General features: G+C 41.7%; 1 protein-coding gene across 1 annotated transcript in view; it reads right to left on the minus strand.

The window, feature by feature from the left end:
- LOC134205960 (protein serrate) overlaps positions 1–19,490 on the minus strand; it is a 191,239-nt gene that overhangs the window by 35,938 nt on the left and 135,811 nt on the right. The window contains exon 8 of the mRNA XM_062681658.1: positions 8,960–9,093. Within this exon, the coding sequence (XP_062537642.1) occupies positions 8,960–9,093 (134 nt within the window). The remainder of the gene's footprint in view (positions 1–8,959; positions 9,094–19,490) is intronic.

A 19,490-nucleotide genomic window follows, 5' to 3' on the forward strand; every position in this document is an offset into this window, starting at 1 on the left:
GAGGGGTTAATCACGCCAGTTTGCGCACCCTTCGAGTGGATTTTTTATTAATTGAATTACATTAGAAATGATACGATTGTGGTTATACATAGATTAGTTGGCTGACATGTGGGAAAATAGACAACAGATTTTCGAAACGAAGTGCGCACGCATGTAAAAGAAGGGCATGCACTGAATTCGGAAGAATGATAGCGCTTCAGATCGACTATTGTGTTTCTGTGTGGTCGGGGTTTAGCTTAATAACACCGAGCGTCAATAAAAAATTACCCAATTTATGCCCAAGTTTCAATCAAAATTGCATTTAAAATTGCACAATCCTTCCACTTAAAAATATTTGAGTACATTTTTGTAGAAGAGCACCCTCAAGACACTCTCATGCTGAGTACGTCTCGACTCGTAAAGAAATTAACGGTTACAATTAATTGTTTTTTTTTTATTCCTTATTAGAGTGATTTTTTTAGTGATGGAAGTTCATCACTTACAATTAATTGTCAAACTATCAGTATTAATAAACTGGAACCCGTAAAAGTATTAACAAACAGCTTTAGTTAAGGGCGGATATCTATTCTCAATGAATTCAAACGTTTAAACCCATACTTTTTGTAAGCGATTAACGTAGAGGAAGAAACCCTTACATACGGGCGTCCCACCAACACAGAGGAAGAAACTCTTGAATGTGGGCGTCCTACTAGGCAGAAATGTGAAACATCCGCCTCCACAATAACATGTGGGCGTCACATCATCGCAAAGAAATGCTTGATTGCTGGCGTCCCACTATACAAAGGTTTGATCTATTCGAAGCAGCACTCTTCCTGCTGGTGTCTCACCAACTCTGAGAAAGAAACTCGTTAATGCGGACGTCCCATCACGCATAAATATGATCCATCGTATCCACAATAACACAATTTTTCTAGTGAATCCGAAACAAATAACATCACTCTTCTTGTGGGCGCCCCTTAAACCAGGGGAAGAATCTCTTGACTGCTGGCGTCCCACCAAAGAACTACAGTGCGTCCAGGTGTTTTTGAACGCTTTCGACATGTCAAGAGAAACTAAGTCGGTATATTTACCATGCTCGAAGGCATTCTGGAGGACATCCCCAAGTCACACAAAGTACGTACTTTTTCTAAAACCTGACCAAAACGTATGTTGTCGAAAAGCCAGTCTTCCGTTAGCTTCCAACGTTTCGCGTAGACGACGATTCACCACTTTGTTCATGATCATGCCGGAACAAAAGTTAAAAGAAGGTAGAGCTATGAATATAATGAGAGGTTCTGGGAGTGTTGTTCTTACTCTCAAAGGCTAGAAACAAAACTGTAGATAGCGAGATAGCAGGATCTGAAGAGAAGAACGTTTTCAACAGGGGAAAAGAATTCCGATTCCTTTTGGGATCGCTTTGAATTCCTTTCAGGATCGCTTTCGGTTCCATTTGAAATCGCATCCGACTCCATTTTAAAATTGCATCCGACTCCATTTGGAATAGCATCCGATTTTATTTGGAATCGATTCCGATTCCGTTTTGTATCGCGTCCGATTCTGTTTGGAATCGCGTCCGATTCCGTTTGGAATCACATCTGAATTCGTTTAGAATAGCATCCGATTCCGATTGGAATCACATCCGATTTCGATTCAAATCGCACCCGACTCCATTTGGAATCGCATTTGATTCCATTTGGAATCGCTTTCATTTTTTTTGGAATCCCATCCGATTTCGTTTGAAATCCCATTCGATTGCGATTGGAATTGCATCAAACCGTTTAGGACCGTCTAGCCGAAAATCATCCGGCCGAATGTCACTTGGTCGAAGGCCACTAGACCGAAAAATGTTTGGCCGAATAAGTCATTTGACCGAACAGGTCATTTGACCGAACAGGTCATTTGACCGAACAGGTCATTTGACCGAATAGGCCATTTGACCGAATAGGTCATTTGACCGAATAGGTCATTTGACCGAATAGGTCATTTGACCGAATAGGTCATTTGACCGAAAAGGTCATTTGACCGAATAGGTCATTTGACCGAATAGGTAATTTGACCGAATAGGTCATTTGACCGAATAGGTCATTTGACCGAATAGGTCATTTGACCGAATAGGTCATTTGACCGAATAGGTCATTTGACCGAATAGGTCATTTGACCGAATAGGTCATTTGACCGAACAGGTCATTTGACCGAATAGGTCATTTGACCGAATAGGTCATTTGACCGAATAGGTCATTTGACCGAATAGGTCATTTGACCGAATAGGTCATTTGACCGAATAGGTCATTTGACCGAATAGGTCATTTGACCGAATAGTTCAATTGACCGAATAGGTCATTTGACCGAATAGGTCATTTGAAAGAATTGTTCATTTAGCCGAATAGGTCATTTGAGCGAATAGGTTATTTGGACGAATAGGTCATTTGACCGAATAGGTCATATGACCGAATATGTCATTTGACCAAATAGGTCATTTGACCGAATAGGTCATATGACCGAATAGGCCATTTGACCGAATAGGTCACTTGACCGAATAGGTCATTTGACCGAATAAGTCATTTGACCGAATAGGTCATTTGACCGAATAGGTCATTTGACCGAATAGGTCATTTGACCGAATAGGTCATTTGACCGAATAGGTCATTTGACCGAATAGGTCATTTGACCGAATAGGTCATTTGACCGAATAGGTCATTTGACCGAATAGGTCATTTGACCGAATAGGTCATTTGACCGAATAGGTCATTTGACCGAATAGGCCATTTGACCGAATAGGTCATTTGACCGAATAGGTCATATGACCGAATAGGTCATTTGATCGAATAGGTCATTTGACCGAATAGGTCATTTGACCGAATAGGTCATTTGAACGAATAGGTCATTTGACCGAATAGGTCATTTGACCGAATAGGTCATTTGACCGAATAGGTCATTTGACCGAATAGGTCATTTGACCGAATATGTCATTTGACCGGATAGGTCATTTGACCGAACAGGTCATTTGACCGAATAGGTCATTTGACCGAATAGGTCATTTGACCGAATAGGTCATTTGACCAAATGGATCATTCGACCAAATGGATCATTTAGCCCAGCGGTTCTCAACCTTTTTCTTGAGAGGTACCCCTTCGAACTTTTCCATTAATTGAGGTACCCCCTTTGTTTTTTTGCTGTTAATAAAAATAAGCTTAACTCATAAGATATATGGAAAATGGACCTGGAAACTAATGGAATATATCTCAAAAAATTTTCTGATATTTTAATTTTCCGTGAAACTTCCAAATTAAAATTAAGTTCATACATCGAGCTTCCTACGATTTCCGAGCCTTTTAAAAGGAGGCTTTTGGTCCTGTTGATGGGGGCCTTCCGAGCCTCTTGAAAAGAAGCTTACGAGCCTCTTGAAAAAAAGCTTACGAGCCTCTTGAAAAGAGGCCTACGAGCCTCTTGGCAGCAGGCTTATGAGCCTCTTGACAGTAGGTTTCCGACGAACTTTTTGAAAGGAGGCTTCCGAGCCTCTTGAGATGAGGCTTTCGGGCCTTTTAAAAAGAGGCTCACAAGCCACAAGCCTGTAGGTTTCCGAGCCTTTTAAAAGGAGGCTTTTGAGCCTGTTGATAGGAGCCTTCCGAAACTCTTGAAAAGACCATTTAGAAGCTTTTAAAAGAGGGAGAAAAAAAGTTTGAAGATAAAGCTTGCGAGCCTCTTGAAAACAGAGCTTCCAGACCCATTGAAAGAAGGTTTTTAGGCCTTCCAGACTTTTAAAAGGAGGCTTTGAAGCCTGTTGAAGGAGCCTTTAGAGACTTTGAAAAAAAAAACTTTCCGAGGGTTTCAAAAGAGGGAGAAAAGAAAGAAGGAAATTCCAGGCCTCTTGGAAGAAGGTTTCCGAACCTCTTGAAATAAGGCTTCCGGGTCACTTGGAAGAACCCTTCCAGGTTTTGATTAAAATTGTAATTCATCCGCCATTACGCATTTTTGTCCGAGGTACCCCCTGTGTCCGGCGAAGGTACCCCCAGGGGTACATGTACCCCAGGTTGAGAACCGCTGATTTAGCCGAACAGGGCCATTGATGTCTCACTTCCCACCTTTCCATCATCATTTCTCACTTCTCACTGCGAAGAGTAAGAACTCTTCTTTTCACAGTGAGGAGTGTTAAGTGAGAAATGAGGAGTGAGAAGTGAGACGTCTCACTTCTCACTTCACATTTCTAATTTTTCACAGTCAGAAGTGAGAAATTGTGAAAAGTGAGTAGTGCGAAGTGAGAAGTGAGAAATTATTAGCACGAAGGGAGAAAAGCGGCTTCTCACTTCTCACTTATCATTTCTCACTGTGAACCGTCTTCTCACTTTTCTCAAATTATTAGTGAGAAGTTAGAAATGAGACGTCTCACTTATCACTAATCATTTCGCACTGCTCATTGTGAGAAGTCGAAAGAGCGAAGTGAGAAGAGAGACACCTCTCTTTTTACTCATTATTTTTAACTCTCTGTTTCTTAGTTTTGCTGTTAGAAGTGAGAAATTATTATTGAATAGTGAGAAGTGAGACGTCAAATATTCGGCCGAATGACTTGTTCAGCTAAATGACCTATTCGGCCAAATAAAATATTCAGCCAAACGACTTGTTCGGCCAAATGATTTGTTCTGCTAAATGACTTGTTCGGTTAAATGACTTTTTCAGCCAAATTACTTGTTCGGCTAAATGACTAGTTTGGTCGAATGACCCAATCGGCAAAATTACCCACTCGGCCAAATGACATTTCCGGCCAATTGACCTAACGGTTTGTTTAGCCAATTGACATAATGGTTTGTTCGGCCTAGTGGAAATCGGCCAAATGGCTTTCGGCCGAATGGGTTTCGGCCAAACGACCCTTCTCCGAAGTAAGTAATGAGTATTGAGAAGTGAGCAGCGAGACATTAGATGTAAGAATTGAGTAGTGGAAAGAAGGGCAAAACAAGAAGAAAGGAGGAAAAACGAAGATGGAAGAAAGAAGAAAGATGATAAAAAAGGAATAACGAAGGAAAAAGAAGAGAGATGAAAAAAGAGGGAGCAAGAAGGAAGAAGAAGGAAAAGAAGAAAAAAAGAAGGCAAAAGAAAGAATAAAGAGAAAAAAGGAAGAAGAAAAAAATGATAGAAAAAGAAAGAATGAAGAAGAAAGAAGGCAGTCGGACAAAGGAAAGACACAAAAGGAAGAAGGGACAAAAAACAAGGTAGCAGGAAGAAGAAAGAATGGTGAAACAAGAAGAAAGAAGGGAAAAAAGGAAGAAGGAAAAATGTAGAATGAAGAAAGAATATGGAAGGACGCAGAAGAAGGAATAAGGAAGAAAAGGGAAAGATAAAGGAAGATGGAAGAAGTAAAAAGGAATAAGGAAGACAAAATAAGAAAAAAGAAGGAAGAAGAAAGACGGACAAAGGAAAGACACAAAAGGAAGAAGGGATAAAAAACAAAGCAGCAGAATGAAGAAAGAATGGAGAAGGAAGAAAGAAGAAAGGAAAACGGAAGCAGGAAAAATGTAGAATGAAGAAAGAAGATGGAAGAACGCAGAAGAAGGAATGAGGAAGGAAAGGGAAAGATAAAGGAAAATGGAAGAAGTAAAAAAAGAGAAAGAAGGAAAAAGAAGAGTAAAAGGATTAAGGAATAAAAAAGAAGAGTAAAAGGATTAAGGAATAAAAAAGAAGAATGAAAGAAAAAATAAACAGGAAGAAAGAAGAAGGAAGAAGAACAATGGAAGAAGGAAAAAGAAAAAAAAAATGTGAAGGAAGAACGAAGAATGAAGAGAAAGAAGGAAGAAGAAGAAAGGCTAAAGAAGGAAGAAGGAGAAAGGAAGCAGGATTTATAGACTTCCCATGTCTCATTTCTCACTTATTCGATTTCATTTGGAATCACTTCCGATTTCATTTGAAATCGCTTCCGATTCCATTCGGGGTCGCATCCGATTCCATTTGGAATCGCTTCCGATTCCATTTGGAATCGCCTTCGATCTTATTCAGAATTGCTTCAATTCTTTTTAGAATCTCTTTAATTCCATTCGGAATTGTATCCAATTCCATCCGGAATCGCTTCTGATTTGGAATCGCATTCGAATCCATTTGAAATCGCATCTTATTTTATTTGAAATCGTTTTGTATTACATTTGAAATCGTTTTCAAAATCTTTTATACTCGCTTCCGATTCCATTTGGAATCTCTTCCGATTTCGTTTCTATAATCGCTTCTGATTCCGTTTATAATCGAAACCGTTTCCTTTTGGAATCGCTTCCGATTTCATTTGGGTTCGCTTCCGATTGGATACGCTTCCGGTTGAATTCGCTTCCGACTCTATCTGGCATAGGGGATATGACGGCTTTGGCAGGTTTTGTTCTATTATTGTCAGGGGGGTTTTCTATAACTAATTATGCTCAAATTTGGCCGTAATTTTCCCTAGTTTCCAATTCGATTGGGAATTTTTAGGAGATGTTTTGCTGTGGCCGGGAGACGGAGGCAGCAGAGTTCTGTAGGTTCACTTCCATCGGGCGTGGCTCAAAACGAAGTGCTGGATAGGGAATTGGAGCTCTATAAGGTAGATAGAGTCGGTTCAGCTGAAAGAGCATCCAGGCTCCGGGTGGGTGTTTCTTAGCTGTTCTTCTCATCTAGCAGAAGCCTTAGACGAACGTTCTCTACTTGTATTCTTAGAATCAAGGCTCGAAAAAAGCTAGCCATGTTCTTTTCCATCAAGCTAATTTTCTTTTTCAAACGAGAACATCTATTCCAATCAACACATTTGACATCACACGGCAGCCCAACTAAAGTCAATCCAATTGGGTGAACCCATTGACAAAGCGTTTTCTTCATCAGTATCGCAGAGTAAAATTTTGGGGAAGGTATTCGTTGGGTCAGGAATTGCTCCACGCAGCGAACGAACAAGGCGTTCAGCAAATTCAACCGAGTTCGACCAACTGTGCATCAAACTAAATGAGCTGCCCCAACATTTGGGAGGCCCAACAATTAACCTCTGCACCGCTGACAATGGGGGCACAATGGGCAATTCATGAGTGTATCCGCCAGATAAATAAAAATCGAATGCATCCCATTAAATTTCTCCGGATGTACCGCACCGAGGCCCAAAATACCATATCGGCGGGTTCGTTACGATCAAAATTTATTTAATAACAATCAAGAGTGCCCTTACCAGCGCTAATCGACTCCACACAGTCGACGCTCGCCAAAAAAAGACTCCTCCAATCTGAGCTCAAGCCCGGATGATCGCGATCGCGCGCGCTGTAATCCACTCGGCAATAATAATCGGCGTTAATTTCCTTGTCCCGCGTGTTTCGAACCCCTCCTTACACCAGCCCTCTTATGGCGAGTAAGATGCGTTGCATACAACCGTGTGTCATGAATCAAAATGAGAAAAAGCGATCAATCGATACAAATCTTACGCCATTATTACCGCGATTAATGACTTAACGATGAAATTTTTAACGATTTCCCATTGTGTTCCGTTCGACTTCTGCGCCCGATCGACGACGATGCGCAAAGAGCCATAACGCACACCGACACACGAAGCGGAAAAGCCATCACGTCACCCGCCGGCCGTCAGAATGACAGCTCTCGCTCCGTTGCGTTTGTCGTGGCGCATGCTTTGACCCTAACCGAGGGGTGTATCACTTACACTTGAGCACTTGAGAGCCCTCTGCGTTCTGCGAGGGGGGCAATAAAAGGATTGTGACATGTGCGGAACACTGCTGGTGCGTGATTTATGGTTCGTGTAACCGACACTCCCCTGCCTGGTCTTGAGGTAAACTGTCTGCGCGCTGTGGCATGCTGCGGTAGACATGGGATGACAAAAGTTTGACCCGCTTCAGCCGCCCTTCTCACTGCTCCGTCGTTGAAAAGAATCATCGGCGCGCGGTAGGGTTAGGGTTACATATCTCTAGCTGCACCGCAATTAATCTCCTTCCTTTCCGTTTTTATTCGCAATCTGTATCAAATTTTATTTGCCTTTTCCCTTCACCGAAATAAAAAAAAAATGTTTCGCTTAATTTCAGAAACTGAGATAAAATTAAACGATAAACCTTGCGGAGCCAGTTAACGAAATGAAAATCAAAAACTAATTAATCGATTTATCGAAATTAAGCGGTTGCCCAATCGCTTAATTTCCCTTCTTTTGTTTTGCTATGGCGGAATAATAGCCGTAATTGCCTCGTTCCACACATGACTACTGTAACAAACCAGGGATGCCAATATGCTTCTTTGAAACGTGTCTGACATGTGCGAATAATGTCAGGAATCGGCGGATTATATTCGACGAACAGTTTCAATTTCATTTTTTGATCAGGGCTGGATAAATTTGACATAAAGACTACCCAGCCCTGACTTTCGCCAGAGCCCACTGCTGCTATCACTGGTTTTAATTGTTTCGGTTCAATCACAGTTGGCGGCGGGGTGTGCCCCAGCGCAGCCATTCACCGCCGCAACATTACCGAAATGAAAAAAAAAATCGCACACAGGATCCCACCATGGCAGCGCCAGAAGCCATTCGAAATTGATCCAATTTTTTCCTCCAAGTTTAATGAGTTTGCGATTAATAAATTATGCAGCGGAGGGTCTACTTAACACCGCGGCGATTGCGGCGAGCGAATTGAAATCAATGAAACGGAGAGAACCGCAAAATGTGAGGCAAAAACGAATGCAAAGCTACACCGTACCGCCATCGATGATGGAGGTTGGTTACGCGGCCGCGGCGAAAAAGCTTTTGAATTGCAATAGGTATCTTTTTATTATGCCAAAATTGAATCTTATTAATCTGTTAATTAGCAATCGGTTTACATTTTTCCAGTCGTTCAAAGCGGTTGTTGCGGTTGTGACTTAATTGATGCGCTATTTTTACGATACTGTCAAGTTGACATTTCAGTTTCAGTCGTAATTTGAAGCAAGCTTCGAATAAAGCAGCCTTAGCTATAAGTATACTTTTGATCATTACAGATATTCAACAATGAGGACCTACCTTGATCGCACAGGATTCCGCCCCAGTTGGTATCACAGATGCATTGCCAGGCGCTACCGTTGCAGTAGCCGTGGCGACAGCCCGGGTAGACCATGCACTCGTTGCACAGCGGCCCCCGCCATCCGGGGCGGCATCTGAAAGTAAACACACGAAACAAAAAGTACGACAATTAGTATTCCGAAAGGAAAGACAAATCATTGATCAGCGCTAACGCGAAAACAAAAACTCCAAACTTCTATTCAAAACTCGAGAGGGGCACACTCGAACGAGTCAAGTGTGTTTTGACGCTTGCTTGGCTCACTCATAGATATGCTCGATCACGTGTCACGTGACGCGACGCAAGTGAGAGTGAAACACTATCGCACGACACAAACACGGTCGCAAGGTGAAGTGCCACTTCTGGAAGCGCTGAAGTGTCACTGTTTTCGGACTCGAGTACCTGCCGACGACTGAAGCCGCCATCTGTCTTTTTCGGTTGCCCCCACAACCGTAACATTGTCAACACAAAGTAGTAGGCATTGATGTTCTGGAAGCATCGCGGCTGCTTCGATCGGCAGAAAACCTTGTGGCTAATTAGAGAGCCTCCTAATGGAAGATTGTTAAATTTGGATGCTGATTCAATCGGAATGCAGCAGAAGTCTGGCTATCTGAAGTATGCGCAAGGCCACGGCAGCATCGGTTCAGGATTCGGCTTTGTAGCGTGGGAAGAATTTATTCAAATTCGCCCTTCGTCCTCGGTTCGGATTGAACCGCTCGCGCGCACTCACAACAACTCGAGAAGATCCGCGCTATTGTTTACCGAATGGACCGATCAAAAGGCGGTCGTCGACGGTGAGCAATCATGAGGATGGTGCTGGCCGAAACGAAACAAAGGAAACGCCCGCGGTAATGACTTGTCAAATATTGACCGCCGCGCGCGGTCACCGCGGCGGCAACTTCTGATTTTGTTGCTGTTGTTGCTGATTGTGATACGATTCCGAGATTCCACGAGACATCGCTATTTTCCTCGCCCTCATCATAGATTCGAACCGATTCAACCTTTCGGAATAGGACCCGCGCCACAGTTGTCAAAAACAAGCCAACAATGGAAGCACTGTTTACTTTTGTGACCCCAACAAAAGGAAACAAACGCAACCAAAGTTTTGTCACGCAAATCCTAAAATTTCCAATTAACTTCTCTAAGATTATCACGGGGACGGTCACGACGGAGGGGAACGCCGGAGATTCGAAAAAACAGAACGAAGAAAAGCAATCCATGCATAAACAAAACAACAATAACAATAAACCTATGTTTGCTTTTCCCGTTGGCATCTCGTTATCCCCCATCAGAGGCCTGAGTCAGCCCCGGCCGATCGCTCTTGCTCGGTTGGGTTCGCCGCCTGCTCGGATTGTTGTCTCTCTATCTCTTCCCCCGACGGACGTTCCACGTCTGCGCCTTGGCTACGTCCACGCAACTGCGGCTGTGCGGATGAGCGTGGAGATTTATTGCAGAATTATTTTTTTAAACAATGTTTTATTCATTCAATTATGTATGATTAAGTGTTTATTTATTGTTAATTCTACCGCGCGCGGCCCTCAGCTGAACAATTCACCCACTTTGCGGGCTACTCTAACTTCAATTAGGTTCAGTTGCATTCCGTCGATCGGGAACATTGGTTTCGGTACGGACGAACGCAGAGGAAGAGAAATTCAACCAATAGTAACGAAGTTAGTCGATGACAATTTGATAAACCATAAATTTATTTTACAATTGTTAGAAGTTATTGTCTTCTATGTGTGGAGCCTACAAAACAAAAGGGTCGAAGACGACATGACACGAGGTGGACACAATTTATGACCCTTCTCTTCCTTGGTGGTTGGACTCGTCGCAGCTACCTTCCCGGTGCGGTGGTGAGTTGTTAGTGTGCTATTATTTGGTGTAGATCGTCGTCTCGAGAGCGTTGGATTACGTAGAACGATGACGTAAGGCGGAAGACATCGCGCTTTCGATTTATTGCGGTGTCGAATGTTGTGTTAAATGTCATGAAAGTTTCCTTGTATTTGTGTGAAAAAATGCGCTGGATAGTTGCATGGTCGCTGGATAGTGGAGGCCTGTTTTCCATCCCCGTTGCTGCGGATTCAAAGCCAATGCGTTTGAAAAAGTCATGCAAATTTTGCTAGTCTTCTGGTAATGCCCTTCATGATTGACATGGTTGAAGGAAATTTGCTTCCACAATGCCGAGGTTGGACAAATGGGTGTACTCAACTCGCACAGCGACATAATGCTGAACCCAAAATCAGATATTTTAGAGTCAGGCCTGTTCAACCTTTTCAAGCCAGGAGACAATTTTCAGATTAACCTCTTACTGGTGGGCTAGAAAATATTCGGTACATATTTTTTATACATTTTTAAAATAACCAAAGCAAAATACATTATTTCCATAATGGTATTCCGTTTTTTCGAAGAAAAAATAAACACGATATTGTTGCGTTTGAACAGTCTTTTTGTGTGCTTTTTTATCTATTTACGTTACAGGACATGGAATTGTTGACTTCTTTTCCATACTCGACGCATATTGATTTCACTATCCTTGATCGAATTTTGCCAGCAGATCAACAATTATTTTTTAAGGTTTTCATATTAAACAAGAGTTGTTCACACATATACGTACTTCTGAAGAGAGACAATATCCTACAAGAGATATGTCTTTCTGAAATTTAGATTTGAACTCGTTGTAGCATTTCAGGTCAATTATCTTCATTTGATTCTATTCCAGGTGCATTATTTACATCAGTGAACTGTGTTGAAGAACTATGTTCTCAAAAATTAGCAAATAGGCTTGAACTTTACGGTCGAAAGGCTTCGAGTTTACCAGTATATTCAACAAATTTGAAGGAACTGTTTTCTACCGGTTAGCTAAATTGTTTCAATTTTGATTCAATAGTTTGCATGCTGGATAATGAAAGTTCGACGGGTTGATCCCTGACTTGCAGCTTAATGTTCAAGTCATTGAGCTATTTGGTCACATGTACAATAAAAGTCAAGCTACTTATCCGTACAAGATCATGTAACTTTGGCATTGAATTTGCTTTAATTTTTAAGTGTCACAACGCCAGCGTTCTTTCCCGTCATTGCCGGAGTTCCATCAGTTTTCAAAGAAGAGTTCAACCTTTTTCATACATGTCTTAACAGCTTTCCCAGGCCGATACCGATAGTCGTTTCCTTCATTGCAGGCCTCGTAGCGGGTCACTTATTAGTGACTCGGTCACTTTTTTCGCGTAAGTCACTAAAAAGTCTCTCCAGTCACTAAAGTCACTTTTTCCCGTATTCTTAAATATTTTGATCAAAATTAAAAGTTAGGGCTTTATATACATCCAAATTTCGTGAGGTACATCATTCTAGCATGAAATAATAATTTCAAATAGTGTAACGATTTGGGTTTTCGTCGATGAAGTTTCTTTATAATGAACTGATGGATGTATCCGTTTGAAGCTTCTTTTTAACAAATTTTAGAAGCCTGAACAAGCTATTTAGGTTTAAAAATAATTCTATGGCCTCCGGCAAGAATCTGTGCTATGGTAACCATATTTGTCTCTCATTTAGAAATTATTGTCTACCAACATACGCTGATTAAGTATAAAAAAAACCTCTGATTTCGTTTTAGAGGAGATTCAAATTTTCCTCTGCATCTTACTTCAATCTTTAAATCTCGAAAAATATATTTTAATTTGTTAGGTTCTACTCTCGCTGTTCATTTGTCCATTAATGTTCATAATATATATCATGATTTCACAATGCTATTTCTGGAAACAGTCATTTTTTTTAAATTTCAACATTTTTTTCAATATTTAAAAGTTTTTCAAGCAAACAGAGGGTCCTATTTTAGATTTATAAGCTTTGTGAGTTTAATTAACTCGATATCTAGTAAATAATTTCATAATTTTCAATCAGAAAAAGGCATTTTCACATACAGACACAGCAAATAGTTTTGAAAATTCAACGACGTGTAAAATTGCAGCTCATCCAAACCAACGAATTAACATGTGGGGTTCCGTAGCGTAGTTAGTTACACGTTCGCCTTACAAGCGGATAGTCATTGGTTCGATTCCCAGTCGCTCCACAAACCCTTGGCAGTCGCCGGATCCGCAGTCCATACGGTGGCGTTTGTAGGGTACGCGCCTTACCGTCACGGCTGCCTGATGACGACTTACAACTTGTTCTTCTCGGATGCATTTCTCCAACGTTACCCGGATAAATGGCAATCGGACAATACAACGATCATTGGATACACGACATGGACAAACGGACACAATGAGATGGACTGGCAACGACAACGATAATGAGTAGTGGAAATCTAAAATAGAATCTGTGTGGATTCTGTACAGCAGAATATCACAGTAGATCTCGGCACAGTAGCGGTTAAGTAACACAGAGTGCCTGTACAAATAAAGAAAGGAATAATAAAAAAAAAACGAATTAACATTCGATATTCAATTGAAATTGACTGAATTTTACAAGCAAGCACAGTTTAAATTTATTTCTATTTAAAAGAACAGTAAGATCAATTGTATATTACGTTTATTTGCATGCTCCAAATATGTGCATGAAAATACATTTAAAATCACAACATATTTTTATCTGTGGAGGTCGTAGGAAGAAGTGGATCGCAGCAAGCCATGCGCGCGGACGGTTGCTTTTAAATTTGCTGTCACGGTTTTTATTCGTTTTCGCAAGAAAGAGATTCGGCTGATGTATATATTTTACATATGTACTAGAAGAAAAAAGTTTAAGTTATCTGATTTACGAGTTTGGTGACTTTTACTCAAGTGTATTCTTATTTGAGCGTGCGAAATCGTTTGTGTACAGGGGTTAGACAAAAAGGTTGAGATAGGTAAAAATTAGTCGAAATTCAAATCAGCATAACTTTGCGTATAATAATCCGATTTTGATAAAACCAGGACCATCAGAAGCGGACACTCTTCTAGTATACTGCCCCCCTACAAAACCTGAGATTGGTCCTTGTCCACCGGAAATGTTCCGGGTTTTTCGAGGGTATGTTCAAGATGCATTTTTTCCACTACTTGTCATTTTATTTGGCGTTAACTTTCATCATGTTTTATGCTTTTTCCGAAAACTAGAACTAATATGCTGGCCAATGGTGGCTGTAAATCGAGAATCCATCTAAACTACACAGTTATACGGCCATTTCCGTGAAAACGGTACCGGTAACATGATGAAATGATAACAGATCGGAATTATGCAAATATGAGTATCTGACTTCATGGTTTTGCGAGACAATGATTACAGAAACATTTCCAGAATGATAGTGTCCACTGCCACTCTTATAGCAGGTTCCTTGGGCCTTCCAGTAGGGGCCAGTTTTGGCACCATCTGGAACCATGCATATATGGGTGTCAAAATTCATGTTTTCCCAAGACGATGAATATAGGATCTTTAATAGAGATATATTTTGAGGACTGTAAAACTCTTTGGCCAATTTGTAACAGGTTCCGGAAGTTCTGCGAAAGTGACATTTGTTCAGGGTGTATGGCCAATCCCGTATCGTTTTCACGAAAATGGCCATATCTCTGCGTATACCTAACGGATTTTCGATCTGCAGCCAGCATTGGTCAGCATATTAGTTCTAGTTTCTGGGGAAAGCATAAAACATGATGGCAGTAAACGTCATATAAAATGACAAGCAGCAGAAAAAATGCATTTTTAACATACCCTCGGAAACCCCGGAACACCACCGGTGGCCAAGGACAAATCAGAAGTTTCTCATATGGCCAGTACACTAGAAGAGTTTCCGCGTCCGATGGCCACAGTTTGACCAAAATCGGATCAGTCTACGTAAAGTTATGCTGATTTGAACTTTGACTAATTTTTGCCTATCTTAACGTTTTTGTCTAACACCTGTAGTTTGAATACGGGGATGTGTTTGGTGAAAATATGTATGAATGTGTGATAATACCAGGAAGATATGGACCAATAAAGAATTGCTTGGAATAGCGCTGGAAGAGTAGTGATTTTTCGTGGATACTAGTTGTGGTCTTCTCTTCCTCAGTTCATGGATCAATTTGGTGAGATTGTTTCAATATGTTTTTATATAATTCCAAAACTAAATACGTGCTGGATTTAAAAATTCGGAAATTAGTTTATGGATCCATTATCCAATTGATAATGGTAGCATAAACAGGCGAGGCTTATTGCAAGTGAAAGTGACCTCGGACTGGACGTGAGTGACCAGGCAGTCTGAAATGGGTCACTGGAGCTGCAGTAGAGCTAACACCTTCTAACTCCCGGGCTAAAGCTGACTTTATTACAGACAGCTTTCTTCCATAAGACACACACAAACACACACACACAGACAGAGGTCGTAGGAAGAAGTCATACAAAAAAATGTCTCCCACAATAGTGTAGAACCTGCATTGTTGTTTAAATAAAAAACAAAATTTTGTGTTAAAATTTGTAAATCACTGCCTGCTTGTTAACTCCATATAAAAGTTAATTTTGATCATTTTTTCTACAATAACAAGTGTTATTGGTAAAATCATTCTTAATCTTATTCATCAAGTTCTTAGGTGCGAGTAAACTCGTTTGCAATTTTAAAGAAGCTTGAGTTTTTCATGCAAACTCGCTTCGTTTCACTCATTTAACGAAAACTAAATTGTGACGAAAATACAAAAAAAAATCCTAAGATGAGTCATTGGAATGATTCGAATCGTACAATATTTTGTCTTGATTCAAATCTTACTTAAGTTTTGAGGTCGTGAGTGTCTCTTGACACTGACTGAAACACACTATCTGGTCACTTTTTCTGCAAACGAAAGTCACTAGTTGGTCAACGTAGTTCGTCGACGTTGGTCACTAAAGTCACTTTTTTGAGCAGCATTGATCGCTACCAGCCCTACTGAAGGGGGCTTTTTCTTTAGACCACACGATATCACCAACAGCCGATATGCATTTCCTAACAAGTTTTACGTCCTGGAAAGGTTTCACCCGTATTGCCAAAATCTCATCAGCAAGACTAGCCTGTGCTGCATTATTCGACTCCATGGTTGCCCAGATTCAGGGCCGGTTATGAAGTATTTTTGCTTACACGCCGCGAGTCACACAAAATGGAGCCAAGGGCCGCATCCGACCCGCGGGACGTCCGTTGGGAAGCCCTGTTTTAGAAAAACTTAATTACCAAGATCCGGACCAATTTCGCAAAATTTATCAATTCGAGTTTGTACACTCCCAAGTGTTACATGCGTACTGGCATCAATCCTTCATTAGGCAGGAGCTAAATCTTGTTAGGTACGGTTGGTTGGTGATAAAATTCCGAACAAACAGCCAACGATGATGCTTGGAACTGGTAGTACACCCTCTGAATTGGTCGGAATTGCAACCAAGTTTTGGTTGTATTTGTTTTGGATCGCCAGAGATGTACTGTCGATTAGGTGTGTGCCTGGCGAGATGGATTCCATTGGTCCCAGCCGTCAATTTGACAAAACAAACAAACAAAAATGTTTGCCTTACCCTGACTTTCCTTACCTTAAGTACTTCATAGATAGGGTCTTACAAATTCCCTCTTACATGCAAGTACTGCTTAGTGAATTTCTGTCACAAATGCATTCACCGCTTATAGCTATGGTCAATCATTAAGTTATCTTATACTTCCATCAACTGCGCATCTATGGATTGCCTATCTGATTAAGCCCTTTTCTTCCCACGTTTCATTAGGTATCATCCTCCAAAGACCATAGTACTTGATGCATAGGGGTCTCCAAAAAACATAGGGTGACCAAAGCAGGACAATTCACCCGAATCGTAGTGAAAAAGGAGGACATAAAAAACATTGATCGATTTTAGTTTCCAATATTATTAAGAATATTATATTTGTTACATTTTTTTTTCTATTATGTAGGACCGAACACAAGATGCTTGGTAGACTAGAGATTTTTTTTTCTTGAATACCATTGAGAATCACAATTTAAGGAATGTGAATGCAATTGATACCGTTAACTGTATGACCACAAAGTTCTCAACTGAATAAACTCAAAACTGTTCAGATTAGTTTTAGATATTTCTATTCCATTCTGATGGTATGGCATGGTGGCTATACTTCGCCTCACATATTCAATGAACAGATCGTAAGATGCGTTCAAAAGGCAATTGGGTCCTAAAATGAGGAATCGATATTCGATTTTCTTACAGGAACCGATGAAGTTAATCATCCTGAACACGTCAGTTTTTCTTCCGACTCAAAAGTCGAAAAGAACATTGTTTAATTTGAAATTCAAAAAATAGAAGAAAATGCTTTTTTGACATTTTTGGTCTTGTTTGACGTACGGAATAATATGATTCAAACGCACTAGCAAAACACCGCAGGGCACTTGACTTGACATTTGGCAGTTAATATATGGGCCTGATGTTTTGCGCTGATGATTCATTCGTTCTGATATGTTGCCATTTCAGCAATAGACGTTGTTCAGCCCAAAGCATGTCTTAAAAAGATTCAAAAGCAAAAATGACAATTTTACTGACATAGACTATTATCAGCATTTAAATAACATCGGTTCATGTATTCATAAGATAACCATTTAATAGTTTTTAAGACTGAGATGTCTTCATGAAAACTATTCCTACATGAAAACTATTTCCTGTCGCCCATTCCAGATTAGAAAGCAGAAACGAAAACGAGTGCAACAAATGGATTTTTAATGAAAAAGGAGGACATGTCCTCCCTTAGGATACCATACGGCAACAATTCTTGGTCTAACCAACATCTGCGTTCCCGTCTTACCTCGGAACCTAGGCTCTTTTTTTTTCTTTTTTTTTTTTTTTTACAAGGGGGAATGCATTTACACACTAACCCAGTACACGTGCATTGTAGTTGCCAAACTACCACACGGAAGTGTACTGGAGTGTCGGACTCGACCATACCGGTAATACCGACTGGAGCCCACACCATCGTTTCCCCCAGGAACTACCTCGCAGTACTACTTCTGGGGGGACGGCAGTACTAAGCGTACTCGCTCATTATCGCTCACACAGGCACTCGTCCCACGCGAGACTGACTTGGGTGCTCGCACACCATTCACTCCATTTGAGTCTTACTTGGATGCTCTCCCGGACGCTCCGCTGCCATGCCTCGAGGTGTCAATAGCGGTAACTGCCTGGGCCTACAGATATTACGCTACGACACTCCTGCCTCAGCACGAGCAGATCAATCACACCACTGCCGAAGCAGACCACACGCTACCCTGCCGAAGCAGGGACACTCCCATGCACCACATGTGCACAACTGTAGGTGTGTGGGTACAACCCACTGCTACCCTGCCGCCGAAGCAGCTTCTCCAAAGACCATTCGCTCCATGTGACCCTTTTCGGGTGCTCACTCTAACACTCCACTGCAAGGCCTCGAGGTGTCGATGGGATACCTCGCCTCCTACCGCAGCATGTGCAGTCCATACGCAGACTTCTGCTGCACTTCGAGGTGACAATAGCGGCGACACGCTATGACACTGCTGCCTCAGCACAACCAGATCGCTCACTCCCTGCCGAAGCAGCTCACGCGCTACCCTCCCGAGGTAAGGACACTCCCCAACTCACTCTAACACTCCACTGCCATGCCTCGAGGTGTCGATAGCGGTATGTAGGGACGAATCAACGATACTACGCTACGACACTCTTACCTTAGCATGTGCAGTCCATACTCAGACTTCTGCTGCGCTTTGAGGTGACAATAGCGGCGGAGACACGCTATGACACTCCTGCCTCAGCACAACCAGATCACTCACTCCCTGCCGAAGCAGCTCACGCGCTACCCTACCGAAGTAGGGACACCCCCATGCCAATTGGCACTCCCTGGGCTTGTGCTTTGAAGCGGCACAGTCGCTTTGATAGAGTCTGATTACGGGCACTTCAGGGAGTTTTTGGGAGGGATTTTAGCAGAGCCCACTGCTAAATCCCACCACGCCCTAGGCAGTTCTCCCTGACACGCAGACAGCTGGGTGGGGTCGTCAAGCCCTTGGACATGGTCCATGCTGTCCCTGCTGTCCCTGCTGCCCCCGGGAACCTAGGCTCTAAACAACCCCAAATGTCATCCAAATCGCATTGTGGTACGAAGCCCATCAGTTTATTTATGAATTTTTCCGGTCGTGAGAATCCTGGTCTACCATTAGTAGATTCACATATCCCTTCACCCCTAGTGGCAAAGCTCTTGCTGTAATCATTTCCACTCCTCTACGTGAAAACTACCTTTCTGAACGATCGATTATCTTCCTCTATTTGTATTGTGAGTTGGAGACTTTGTAGCACAATATCAACGATTTCTAACATGGATCGCTTTTAGTTTGATTGCACAAGCCACACGTTCCTTTTTTTTTCAAACACGCGCGTGGAATGATAATAATTTCCTCTGGAGTTCAAGCACATCGTTCGTTTTGGATCCCAGTATTCATCAATTCCTTTCAGTATTCAGGTTGTACTGTGAAGATTTCAGGCTTCGGCATATTTGTTTCGGCCGGTTCTGGTGAGGATGGTTAACATTCCTGGTACCCA

The sequence above is a fragment of the Armigeres subalbatus genome, chromosome 1 (genome assembly GCF_024139115.2).
Source record: "Armigeres subalbatus isolate Guangzhou_Male chromosome 1, GZ_Asu_2, whole genome shotgun sequence".
Taxonomy (NCBI): domain Eukaryota; kingdom Metazoa; phylum Arthropoda; class Insecta; order Diptera; family Culicidae; genus Armigeres; species Armigeres subalbatus.